The 14,335-nt window shown below is 30.9% G+C and overlaps 1 protein-coding gene across 1 annotated transcript; it reads right to left on the reverse strand.

Moving 5' to 3' along the window:
- Positions 1-6,119: 6,119 nt before the first annotated feature.
- Positions 6,120-14,162, reverse strand: PolD2 (DNA polymerase delta subunit 2). Its single transcript, XM_088266609.1, has 8 exons — positions 13,631-14,162; positions 13,311-13,432; positions 11,374-11,467; positions 10,061-10,209; positions 9,352-9,570; positions 8,465-8,536; positions 7,558-7,794; positions 6,120-6,347 (listed from the first exon to the last, which is right to left on the reverse strand). Exons 1-8 carry the CDS (start codon positions 13,990-13,992, stop codon positions 6,223-6,225), a joined length of 1,380 nt encoding a protein of 459 aa, XP_088122735.1. The 5' UTR covers positions 13,993-14,162; the 3' UTR covers positions 6,120-6,222.
- Between the last annotated feature and the right edge of the window lie 173 nt (positions 14,163-14,335).

A 14,335-nucleotide genomic window follows, 5' to 3' on the forward strand; every position in this document is an offset into this window, starting at 1 on the left:
ATGTCCATTAGGTAATTAAATTATGTGCGCTTGTATATAAAATATAAAATTAAATTAGATTGCGTGTGATTAAATGTCAATAGAAAGTAGATTTAGTAGATCATAATATAGAAGAAAATCATGATATGCCAAAAAAATATAGATACACAAAAACTAAAAAGTCAACAATTAAAAAACGTGACAAAAACGATTTGATATCGATCGCTTTAGAATTCAAAAATTATGATAGTTATGCTATGTAAAGTATGTAGTTTATAAATAAATGCCAAAGAAGCAGTATTATTCTATTTAATAAGTACAAAATATTTTTCAAATTATTTTGTTTGTGTCAGATTAAGATTGAGTATACATATAAATACATATATATATATATATATATTTTTTTATATATATATATATATATATATATATATATATATATATATATATATATATATATATATATATATATATATATATATATATATATATTATATATATATATATATATATATATATATATATATATATATAAATATATATATATGTATCTATATATATATATATATATATATATATATATATATATATATATATATATATATATATATATATATGTGTATATATATATATATATATATATATATATATATATATATATATATATATATATATATATATATATATATATATATATATATATATATATATACATATATATATATATATATATATATATATATATATATATATATATATATATATATATATTATATATATATTTATATACATATTATATTTGCTGCACAAAAGTAGTATTTTAAAAGTTGTATTTTGTATTTGTATTTTTAATTATTATTTCGCATTACATATATAAAAGTATTTCAAAAGCGTCTTTCTATAAAATGATTCTGATATTTTTTGCTAAAGCAAATGTACATATGTTCATTAATTAATTCGGCAGTCACTTATCCATCAATATCTATCCATTTCTGATTTAAATTTTAGTTAAAAAATACCACTTTAAAAAAAAAATCCATTGTGACCCGGGATGAATTCTGTGTGTTTCGGTATCGATAATGGCGCGGAATGCATCGAAACTCGTGTCGCAATCGATTTAAAGACAAATTACCTAGTAAAGTTAAAATTAAAAAATATATAAATACACTATTAAGTTGGTATTAATAATGTATCAATTAATAACTAAATAAAATTCAATTGTTAAAAAATAGTATACGTAACTGAACTGTGAAATTCATTGTCCATGTGTGTACTTAGAAAATTATAGGAAAAATAAGACGCTTAATAATTCAGAAATTTTAAAGAGGCAGTAAAAATTATTTGATTTTCTGATCTTTTTCAGGAATTAAGAAACTGACGTTCTGTTCATTACTTAGGCTATTTTCACTTAGGAATTTAGGATTTAACATACTCTTCGTATAAAAAATTAAGATTCTACGTAATTGAAAAAAAAAATATTTCTCTTATTTTTTCTCAAATTTAATTAAGTGAAACTATTTTAAACTTTACGCATTTGTATAGTTTCGAAAGTTGGTGATGTTAAAACCAGTGCGTAAAAATTCTCGCAGATTTCCCTGGTTTCAATGAAAATGCGTCAACAGGGTACAAATTTTACGATTCTCTCTCGTGATTACACACATTTGACGACGTCCCAATTACTTCGTTTTTATTGCGATTAAACTATAGATAGTTGAATTCTTTACATGGGAAAAGCACCAGGTCTTTTGATTTTTTTATAACAGTTAATTTGTCAATAATAAGTCAAATAAAAACAGAAATTTGCCTATTCTTTCTCAGGAGACAGAGTGAAATGTATTATACATCAACTAAATTAAACAAGCAGGAAAACTCCCGGATGGTGGTGTGTCGAAAGTCGGATTATATTGTTTTAAAACAACTTACGAAAAGTGTTACTGGTGTATTTAATAAAAATGTGTATTTGCATTGTTTGTATAATGGATATTGACAAATTATTTTTATTGTTATTACTGACAAAAATCAATTATTGTAATTTTTGAATGGCATAACTGTAATGAAAATGTGTATATATTATAAGTAATTTAAACATATACGCAGGGCTCGATTTACGAACGAATTCTATTAGAGGTTGATCATTGTGTGTTTTTGTTGCTTGTGCATCAAATTTCCTAAATTTTAGGTAATTTGATGCACTTTTACCTACATCAAACAAAATTTAATATATTTTTACGTTTTTGACTTAAGTAATAATATTACACGGTATGACCTAGAAAATTTATGTTAATATTTAAAATTATCCTTCAGCGCCAAGTACAATACTGAACATATTGATTGGGTATGAATTTGGTCAAACTGTACTATGTTCCACCTAAGTAAAAAATTGTAATTTTTTCTATCCTTTACAATATTTAGAAAACCAAACGAATAATATTCATGTAATTATATGTGTATAAATATCTTACTATTTATCCTATACAGTACCTGATATAGGATAGGTAGTAAAATATGTGTACGTACAACTTTTATTTTTCCGTATTTTCTTCAAAAAACCATATAATTGTGATAATCGTTTAAGAAAATATTCATATATCGAGAATTGCATGTATATTATTGTAAATCTGGTGGACTGTTAATATATGTATGTCTATTTATTATAGTATTAGGTGTCAATGTGTAGCTATATGTATATTTTTTTTATGAATATTAAAATCTCACAATGAATCGGCCAGAAGTGTAGAATTATGTACATATTGAAACACGAACTGATTGTCTATTAATACCATTTTTAGAACATAAGGTACAAATTTATTTTACTCAAACTAAATGTGTTTTGAGAAATATCATAAAAATCTTATCAATGGTTGCTTTTGTGCCAAATTTAAGTCTTTCTTATAAGAAATTATAACGCTTATCAGTGTTGTACACGTATAATATAAGGAAGAAGGATGGAGAAAATAAAATATTGTCTATGGAGTTTATTTAGTAATAATGATAAATAAAAATAAACCCTCACATTATTATTTGTGTATTTTTTAGATAAACAATCAATTCGAGTAACTTTAAACAATAACAAAGTACATATTTTCTTTGGCAATTTTTGTTTTCCTTATAACTAGTATAAAGGTCTACTCCATAAAAGCTGTAAAGGATTATTTTTATAAAACAAACAGTAAAAAAAGCAACTCTGTTATATCACTTGTCTTCGATCTATCATCGAAACTGAAATTTTCTTAACTGGCATTTCTTGAACGAATAAAAGCATCAAAAAAGTGAAATAAATACTTATTGTTGTAGGAAATTTCACTAAACATAACAAAACTGGGCTGCATTAACATTGATTAGTACATGGGATACAGAGAGACGATAATTAACCGGATAAATGATAGTTTTACTTGGATGACAGTGGGATTCGGGGTAAGGATCGGCTTAACTCTTTTTATAGGTACTTTCGTTATAATATATTAACGCAATTTCTGAATGCGGGTAAAAATATACCTGAAAAAACTCTTTTAGTTACTTTGATGGAAAAACATATAATGGGTGACTGAAGAAATCACTTACATTTGTTTGACACCCTGGGAATCGAACCCGGAACCTCATATGCACGCTGGCCAAATACAATAATCAATAAAGTCATTAATTTTTATTTTTAATGTGGAAATAGCACAGATAAACTTAATTGACATTTCTCACCATGGTTTACAAACTTTCAATGTCATATTTTTTTACACTGCATCAAGAATATAACAACACAGTTCATAGCATATCTGAGATACAAAAAAGTAAAAAAGCTGACATGTCTCGATTATGGTAGTAATTATTTTTAAGGATTATCCATCTCTTTCACCATCAGTCAGCGGTAGAGTTTACATAGTGAATAGTGCAAACTAACTGATCTCGTTTGAGATTACTCTTTGAGAACTCTCCTATGAAAAGATGCCAGATTAATACTCGGTTATATTCTTGAATAAACTCCACAAACTTAGCATAATACTATGTGAATTCAGTGCTGTTATCCCATAGATCCTGATTTCTAGGAAGGATTGTTAATTTTCCATAATTTCTTTATCAAAGTGCCGATTTCGAAAGATAAATTCCATAAAAAATGCAAATGAGATCACAGTATGTATTTAATGCAGAAGGCACAGCTTCTTATAAAAAAAAATAATAATGATTTTAAATCCTCAAACATTCTAACCAGTCTTTAAAAATATGTAGTCATTTGTTACGAATCCTGAAAAAAAATACCAAACAATTTTTATGGCAAATATTTTTGAAAGCATGTATTTAAAAATACACAAATCAAGAAATAGTAAAAGAAAATAATATATTTAACTGATAAGATATATACAAATCAACGGTCCAAGGAAAAACATATTTTTGAGGGAACTGAAACCTTAGTGTAGTCGATTATTAAAATTCGTAAATGAAAATATTGAACTATTCATATTAATAGTGTAAACAAAAATACAATATACAGGGTGTGGCATAAAGATCTACCATATTTCAATGACTAATATTTAAAAATAAAATATCATCACTAATTGATATCAGATCCTAATTATGTATTAAACTTCATCATAACACACATGTTATTTCTGGTAGTGTAGCACCAATGTACAAGCAACTAAGATTCTTAAGGCGTCAAGAGATCTTGGTCCGTTGTGATACACTTGGAATTTCAAAATTGTATTCATGAGAAAACATTCCAGAATGTGAGAATAAGTACCTAAATCTGATGTATACTAGACATCAGCCACTCCGAGATAGTTTTTCTTAAAATCTGTAGCGATTTGCGAGCTATGTGAGCCGTAGTTCCGATCTTTTGCAACCATCTATCAATGCAAATAGTTTCATTCAAGCTTTGGCCCCTACTGCTACCTTCCGAGTAAAGACCACAATAATGACATTGGCAGTATGAATCCCTTTTGTATGGCAATCATAGAATCTTCATTTTTGCTGCACAAACCTTATTGACCGAGAGATTTTAAAAAATGAAAATTGCATGAGATAAGGTCATTAGAGACCACCTCCCGCCCCTACAGTCCATAGAAAGACCAGCTGTAGATCTTTATGCTGCACCTGTATAATTAATTCCACTACTGTTTCATCATTGAAAATATTCTCACAAGGTAAAACAGCTACCACTGAAGTACAAATCACTAGCTAAATAGTATATTTTGTTTTTATATTAATTATTCATTGCATAATATAGAATTGTATAGTGTAAATGTCATTTAAATAAATAAAAAATCTATATTCTTAATCAGAACATGGTACAAGAATTTTGTTAAACTTTTATCTAATTTACTTTACTTGGATTTCAATTGACTGGTGATATTTTGTATAAATGAAAATACAAACTTTTATCAGGAATACAGAAATGTGCAGCGTGCTCGAGATATTTCCAATTAAAAAGAAAATTAGCCAATTATTACTTTGTATGTATTATTAAACATTATATTTCAAATAGGAGAATCCGTACTTGCTTTTCAGTTTTTTTTATTATTTAAAAATGTGTAAATACTACAAGCCAACACATATTTTATGTAACAATTTTACAAACTTTTGCCATTGACGAATAAGTTTCGGAAAAAAAAATATAATGTAGAAAGTAAATAAGATTAAGGAAATATAATAACTATGATATACTCTATTTAAGCTATGAAATATATATTTATGTAATGTAATGTGTGCTTTTGATTTTAAAAAATGTATTATGTAATTAAGTTGATAAAAAATAAAGCATGTTAAGAATAAATTGTTAAATTTTTTATATGCATAATAATTCCCTGGTCCTGACTATGATTCCTAATTATTTTCTTAGTCCTTTATGACTGAATATGAATACCATGAGGGCATTTTTAAGAGGGCACTCTTCCATTTGTTTCATCACCCGTATCTCTCAGTGCTGTCCGATAGCGGAGCTTTTTTTGCAAATTTTATCGGGAGCTACTGGTACGTAAAAAATCTCCCACATCCGTTTTTTCTATCCCAGCTGCTGACAACAACAAACTTCTCCAGATAATCTGCTTCTCTCTTTGCACAGTGACAGAACTATCAGATTATTGATAGCGATCAGAGAATCATCACTTATTTCTTCATCTCCCCGATCTCACTCAAAAATTAAAGCACAATAATTGGTTATAAACGTGTATCTTTAATAGTTTAAAAAAAGATAATAACAGATTTGTACATGTGATACTACTTGAAATCGAATTGTAATAATAAATATTAAATTAATTATTGATCATTTGCAAGGAATGACAAAGGATAGCAGTCTAAGTTCTTCAGGTTCACAACCGCAACAGTATTGGTAGCTGCAAAGGATGGTACGCAGACCAAGCGGACAGTTTGTTCTTCAGAACCTTTAACAAACAAAAAAAAATGTTTTTTATCGTTATTTTTTTAAATATATTGTAGGAAGTGCTCAAATACAATAAAGAAATATTTTGAATAATGGATCATCATATATCGCTCACTCCTTTCAAGAACGTCATAAATCAAAAATCGTCAATTTTCAGTAGTGCATATTTTCGGAATGCCCAAAAAATGTACTATATCCCAGAAAAAGTGGCATATTTTTAACTTAATATTTACCCGCTACAGGGCTGAAAGTGTTGTTTTGCATTTTGAAGAAAAGGTACTGTTTAATTATTTTTTTCAATATACTAAGTATTTTTCAAATGGAGAAAAAACCTTCAGGTTTTACCTAAAGAGATCTGTTGCATTGTAAAAAGTTCAATCAGTGGCTTGATATTTATTTTTAATACATTGTATTATATTTTTAAACTTTAAAAACGATCTCCTGAAAAATCAAGTTTTTTGATTTATGACGTTCTTGAAAGGAGTGAGCGATATGTTTAGATATTATTATACGTGAGCTGTTCAATTAATGTTAAGTTACATGTCTGTATCCCCTTCAAAGTATTCACCTACCCAACACACACACTTATCCCAACGGTGTTGCCACTTTTGGAAACAGTCCTAGAATGCTCTTCTTTAGTGATATCCTTTATCCTCTATCCAGATCTTTCGTCGCATTCGCCTTGTCTCCAATTGTCTCAAATCTTCTTTCTTTCAAAGGCATTTTGAGTTTGGGGAACAAGAAGTCAGAAGGAGTCAGGTGAGTAGAGTGGGTGGAGAAGAACAGTGATCGAGTGTTTGGCCAAAAACTCACGACATCAGTGAGTTTTTCATCAATAAGTCCAGAAACGCACTCTTTTATGTGCCAGTACAGCAAAGTTGAATAAAAGTAAAGAATAATAGTACATAATAAACAGTGAAGAACATAATAAATAGTAAAGTTTGTCCGCCTCAGTAGTGTGTAATGGTCAACATGTTCGGCTACCATACTGGAGGTCCCGGGTTCGATCCCAAGGGGGGTGAAAATAAATATTAGTGATTTTACACCCTAATATTTATTTAATACTGCCCTGGACTGGCCTTGAAGCGCAAGAGCGCCTTCTTTTTCTCACCTTGCCTTCATGTAAGTAACGATCAAGATAACACTGGGTTAATACAATGTAGTGCCCTATGCACCATTGGGTGTTGATAAGGTTTGAAAGAAGAAGATACCTTTGAATAGTTGCGTAGAAAAGCTGTCTGTATTGGCGGAGAAGAACACATGGGGGCAGTTCTCCATGATGAAGGGGTCGGCCCCGTCGGAGGGGGTGCAGGGCAGGGTGTCAGGCGCCGTGGGGGCGAGGTGGCCCCACGTCAGACAGGACTCCAACGCCTCCATGGGGGCGCTCAGAGCGCTGTAGCGGAGAATGTCGGCTGTTGGCTGGCCCGAACTGCCACAGACTATGCGACCTACATCGAAAAAATACATTTATCGTGAACAGTTTACATCGAAAGCTGTCCCACTGCATTCCCAGATCTGATACAGAAGCAGCTAGGCTTCCAGGGAGACCTTATCTTGCGAAGCAATTTTTTTGTAAAAGTTTATATTGAAAGCAGTTTAGGCAAACATTTATCATGAACAGTTTACATTAAAAACATAGAAACACCAGTTTACATTGTGGGACACACAGCATTCCCAGATCTGATACAGAAGCATCTAGGCTTCCTGAGAGACCTTCTCTTGCAAAGCAATTTTTTTGTTTCATGGACTAAGTTATTTATAGAAAATGTGAAACAAACCGTGAACAGTGTACAGTATTTAATTTTATAAAAAAATAAAAATAAATAGATTATTGCCAGAAAATATTAAAAATTTTGCACAACCTCACAATATGTAGTTGCAATATGGGAGCCATTTTTCTTCATGTCAAAATGAACAAATAATATGTAACATATCCATCCTTAAAGAAGATAAGGTGCTTGTCGAAACCAGTTGGAATAATACAATATGTAGTACCAAAAATAAAAGCGGTCAAAAACAAAGTTTGTGTTTTATTCATTTTATTAACTTATTAAAATGTGCCTGTAGGCATCAGGAAAAAAAGAATACTAAACTTTCAGTAATTGTAAAAATACTCACCTCCAATATCACACTCATATGGGTTGGGAACTCCATTAAAAGATTTAAATTCTACAGCCTTAGGAAACATACCTAAAAAAAATACAAAAGATCAATGGAATTAATGATAAAGGGGTCCCAGTACCATTAATAAAAATCATCAATATGTTATCAAAACTGTAATTCATTAACGGCACCAGATATTCATTTAGAGAAGTTTTTGTTTTCTTAACTGCTTTTTCGCTATATACAAAATATGAAGAACACAAGAGCCTACAAATTAGTCAATTCATAAAAGTGCTACTTGAACATTTTTTTGTTAATGATAGGGTTGATCTGGATATGGCCTGGATTTTTTAAAAAATATGCAATGATTTTTAGTATCCGTGTGTCTTAACGCATTGTTGGCGGACGGTTTTTTCATCAAACCTGACCATAATTAGTATACTAATTAGGGTCGTATACTAATCACAAGTAACCAAAAACTCAACTTCAATCTGTATGATATTTTTTAGCATCTTGCGCAGTACCTAAAGTAAACAAATAGAACGCTTATAAGCATCTCCCGCTCTCTACCAACAGTATATTACATATTAAAGACGCTTTGAACCTTTCCTGCAAACAATGTATTAACCCATCCACATAAGATTTTTTTTTTATAAATACGTATACTAATAGCCGTTAATAAATTTGGTTAAAAATAAAAAGAAATAATGCATTACTACAAGTTTTCTATACTGATTTGTGGATATCACACGAAAGAATCTTTATAATATGAACTACCCACAGACGGAAGTGTGGCTTTAAACCGCGGCTGATATGTGATTGTACTATTTTCTTAGCCGCCAAGAAATGATGGCTGGTATGCCGATGGGTTAGTAAGAGAATAATAGTATTTGAAAGCTCACAGTAATGCATTGGATTCTGAGGCAGCATTATGTTTGTGGGGTCAAACTCTCCCGGCATCAAATCCACGTCAATACTGTTGCAAAGTTCACTTAGTATGGTGTCCAATTTCTGTAGGGACTGCAAGGAATCAAACCCTGGACCGCTTATCCCGGTGCTCACGGTATTTATCAATGTGTTCTGATTGGTGGAGTCGGATGGCTGCCCACTTATCGAGTTCCCTGTAGAAAAATAAATAAATTTATTAATAGCAGACAGAAATTCTGAGGTATGGCGTCATAAAGGAATCTACATAACAGTTTTGAAACTCACAAACCAAATATGGCAAATAGGATTATTTATTGATTTAGTATTAATTTTAGAGTCTCAGATATTTTAATCAGACAAAAATAAAGAGTTGTCAAAACATAAGATAAAAAGAGACAAATATATTTGGAGTTCGCTATAAATCCGCCTCCGTAGTGTAGTGGTCAGCAAGCTCGGCTACTGTACTGGAGGGCCCGGGTTTGATTTCCAGGAGGGGGTCAAATAAATAGAAGTGATTTTTCACACTAATATTTATTTAATACATACTACCCTGGACTGGTACCTGAAGCAGAGGGCTGGTCACCCTTCCTTCATATGTTAACAATCAAGAAAACACAGAAACTGATTTGATGATAGTTTAAGTGGCTAGAAATCTTAATTATTCTCATCCGTAAACGAACTTACCAGCAATGATGAGTCTAACAACCTTGGACACTCCCTGACGCTGCTGACAGCCTCCAACCATCCCGGTGATCCAGTCCACAAACAGCTGTATAGGGAGACAATTGTCTTTTATGGAGGAGAGGTTTAACCCCGAAGCAATCACTATAAACCTGCAAAGTATATTTTACATCATTCGGTAATTTTCTTTCTATCAGCCATTACCATTCTATCTTTTGCCTTATTCGTAATACATATCGCTCACTCCTTTCAAGAACGTCATAAATAAAAAAAGCTTGATTTTTCGGGAGAACGTTTTTAAAGTTTAAAAATATAATACAATGTATTAAAAATAAATATCAAGCCACTTATTGAACTTTTTACTATGCAACAGATCTTTTTAGATGTAACTTGAATGTTTCTTCTCCATTTGAAAAATATTTAGGATACATTAAATATTAAGTTAAAAATATGCCACTTTTGCTGGGATAAAGTACATTTTCTGCGCATTCCAACATGCAAAACTGAAAATTGACAATTTTTGATTTATGACGTTCTTGAAAGGAGTGAGCTATATGTCAGTTCAATTCAACAAAACAGTCTTTATTTTCATTAGACGGCTTAATATAAAGAATATAAATCCCTATTAAGTCTGGTGATTTTTCAGGGGATAAACAATTGAATTGATATTTTTTAAAGTTTAAATAACAATAAAAACGATGGAAGGACACATATATAAGACACAGATATGTCTCGAAAGTGGTAGCCTAAAATCTCAATGATTAGTTATTTACTAATAAAACTTAAATTTGATTACTGCATCTTTTTATTAACACACTTAGGCAGCTTGTGCACTATACTTTTACCATCCGGCACTCCGGTTTTGAAAAATAAAAGCGACTATGACAGTTTAGCGTGATCGAATTTACGCGCACTGTGATCACGCACCGATCAAGCACACCGATCCGAAGAAAGATGAACAAAAGCACAAGCCAATCATCCGTTTTATATGCTAACTGAAGTGCCAGACAGTAAAATTCCGTGTAGTGCACAAACGCCCTTAGGACGGGAAAGGTAATTTTACCCATTCGGTCGGTTGTTGCTTAAGAACAGGAAAGGTATTTTTCCCTCTGCACCGGCTTCATTTCAATATCAGAAAAGAACGGATTATTTAATGTTTTTATGAATATTATGTACCAATATCTTTGTTAATGTCTTAACTTTACATATAAACAATAATCGAATCCCATCGCCAGCGTCCCACAGGCGTATAAAACACCCGTTCTTAATGTGTAAATAATCAACCATATCTACTGCAGCTTATTATGAACTCTTACCGGTCATCTGAAAATGGAGTTATAGTTTTTTGTGGAGCGCAGCTCGCCCAACAGACGTCTTTAATTTTAAAAATACCATCCCCTTCCTCGTAACCTACACAGATAATCAAATATCAATAAAATCAATGATAATCAAGAGGCATATACATAATACAGGTTTTTCACTTTGAATTGGACGTTTACAAGTCAAATTGGACATTTAACAAATCAAATTGAACAATTAACAATCAAATAGGAAGTTTGACAAATGGTATGTTTTACAAAATAAATTGGATGTTTAACAAAACAAATTGAATGTTTTACAAAATAAATTGCATCTTCAAAAAAAACAAATATGACACCTTACAAATCAAATGTCGGGTTGTGGTCCCGTGGTTAGTATCGCGGACTCTTGAGTTTTTTCGGTTCGAACCCACTCTACCGCAATTTGATACCTATTTCTAAAAATGAGCCGCTTCGGCTCACAGAGATAGTATGAAATTGAAGTGTTTTTGTAAATAATAAAAACACAAATATTTCCCTTTTTAAAAAAAAAAAGAAAAATAATGGACGTTTAACAAATGAAATTGGATGTTTTATTTTATTTAAAAAAAAAAAATTAATATATTAAATATACTCATGATTCAAAGTAGTATTAAAAATCTTGTCTGAAAATTAAATACACATTGCGCGCACAGTCTATGATAGCGCGCACTGCATTTTGCATTTTGCTTTGCATTCTTTCCTCACCAATACTTTTAGTCTACTCTAATCTTTCTTTTGCCAACTCCATGCTTCACTTCCATGCATTAGGGTTGGTAGTAGGATTCCATAGTGTACTGCGAGTTAAGCTTTTATACAATTTTGTATTTCTTTACAATAGAATAAGGTACATATACATGTATGCATGGACACAGCAACCATGCAGAACAAATAAATTCCATGTTCCAGGATAACATCAGGCAAAAAAAATTCAAATATATATTGCATCAAAACCGTATTAAAAACCACAAAGTGTACATTATGTTATACAAATGTTAAAACTTACTAGTAGTTCCTGGGAGTAGTAGAAAATTATTGATTCAAGCGTTGGCATGAAACATTTAAAAAGTTATATTGTAATTTATAATATATAAATTTTATTATAAATTACATATATTGGTAGATGGTAAATAAATTTATTTGATATTCTTCTTCCAACCCTCATCCGCACCCGATGATGCATAGGGCACTGCATCATATAAACACAGTTTTATCTTGATCGTTTACACATGAAGGAAAGGTGATCAGCCTTCCACTTCAGATACCAGTCCAGGGTAATATTGATGTACTAATTAAAACCTTTGATTGTATCAAATATATGATTGCCAGTAAAACTATTATAAATTCCCAGTTGTACCCATCAGTACAGGATTAGATGTAAACGGAAAGGTATACCAATATACATATCTAGGCTGTTGGTTTAATAACCAGTGGGACTTTTCCCAAGGGATGAAAGGCGGAATAGAAATGGGGAGAAACTGCATGTTCAAAATGCGTGATCTAAGAAATAGAAACTCCAACTCAATGTTTAATTCATAAATCTTACATTTTTGACATCTCAACATAGGTGAAGAAGAATATGGAAGTCTGGGCATTTACAGGGCTTATGACCATCATAGGCTCCGTTAAGTGATCACTTTACACACGTGTAACATTCACCAATTTTACTCATGATTGACAACCCCACTAGTCTGTTCACAGTTATTTTACCTGTTTTTTTTTTTAATTTTTTATACTGCCAAATAAATAATTAAAAAATAATAAAAAAACTAGAGGTAAAATAACTGAACTCGATTGTCAAAAATGTAAAAAATAATTTCCAAGCGGAGAAAATCCAGATATTTGAATAAGTATTTGGACACATTCAAAATGTTGTCACATGTTTTAGTTTTCAAAAATAGACTAAAAGTTCTTACCTAAGACACCACAAACAATACCAGTAACCATTTTATGTACATCAATAATATCCCCCTCCAATCTAATTCTTTGTAATTCATCTTCAAGAATAAGTTTATCTGTATCGTCTACAAAGTTTTTCCTAAAAAAAAATATTAGAAATATTGTATTAATGCTCTTGTCTTGTCTCAACATATGCAGCAAGAGACAAGAGAATGTATTAAAACTGAAAGAAGTCAGTTTTTCCGAATAGCACAGAATACTTTTTTAATTGGGCAAATGTTGTTGACTTTACATAATAGTATTCCATAAAAACTATGGTAAGTAAATAATCATTTACCTTTGAGGCTCTGGAACGATCTGTAACTCTTCCGAAAGCTCTCTCAATATGCTGGGCTTCAAATCCTGGTGTTTGAAAAGAGTACCTATAATAATACACGTATCTTCTTTTTCCTCTTTGAGTTCGAAAATTTTCTTGATAGGATATTTATCACCCCATTTTAACTTCGCTTTTCTCAGCAAACTTTGGCGCATTGTGCCTAACCTTGCCGCGTATATGTGGGCATACTGTTTGGAGAAATCTTTAGATACATTTGAGAAACGGATAGCAAGATTTTTATAGTCGCATACCTCCCTTTCGGGGTCGTTTTCCGTAGAAAATTCATCGAAAGATTCCATATTATTTTCGCCCGATAGTATCATTTTCGTATTCAAATTTTAGACAAATTTAAACCAATACAAATTTATTCAAACCCTGAAGAGAATTACAACTGATAAACATATAAATGAGTGTACATTGAACATGAAATTGAAAAAATCAACAGGCAAAAGTCACAAACTGAAATACTGCTCGCAAATCACAAACGTCAAACGTCAAACGGACAAATGGTGGCGCCAAAATAAAAATTAGTATTGCCATTTTGTAAAGTTATTTAGTAATGTGATTCGGAATGGTACTTGGGTGCAAATAGCTTTTGTGGACCATATGATATTTACAGTCTGTGATATTTACCAATTGTCATGTCTGTGACAATTGGTAATTTTC

The sequence above is a fragment of the Brachycentrus maculatus genome, unplaced genomic scaffold (genome assembly GCF_059751285.1).
Source record: "Brachycentrus maculatus isolate JH-2025_06_01 unplaced genomic scaffold, ASM5975128v1 h1tg000272l, whole genome shotgun sequence".
Classification (NCBI taxonomy): domain Eukaryota; kingdom Metazoa; phylum Arthropoda; class Insecta; order Trichoptera; family Brachycentridae; genus Brachycentrus; species Brachycentrus maculatus.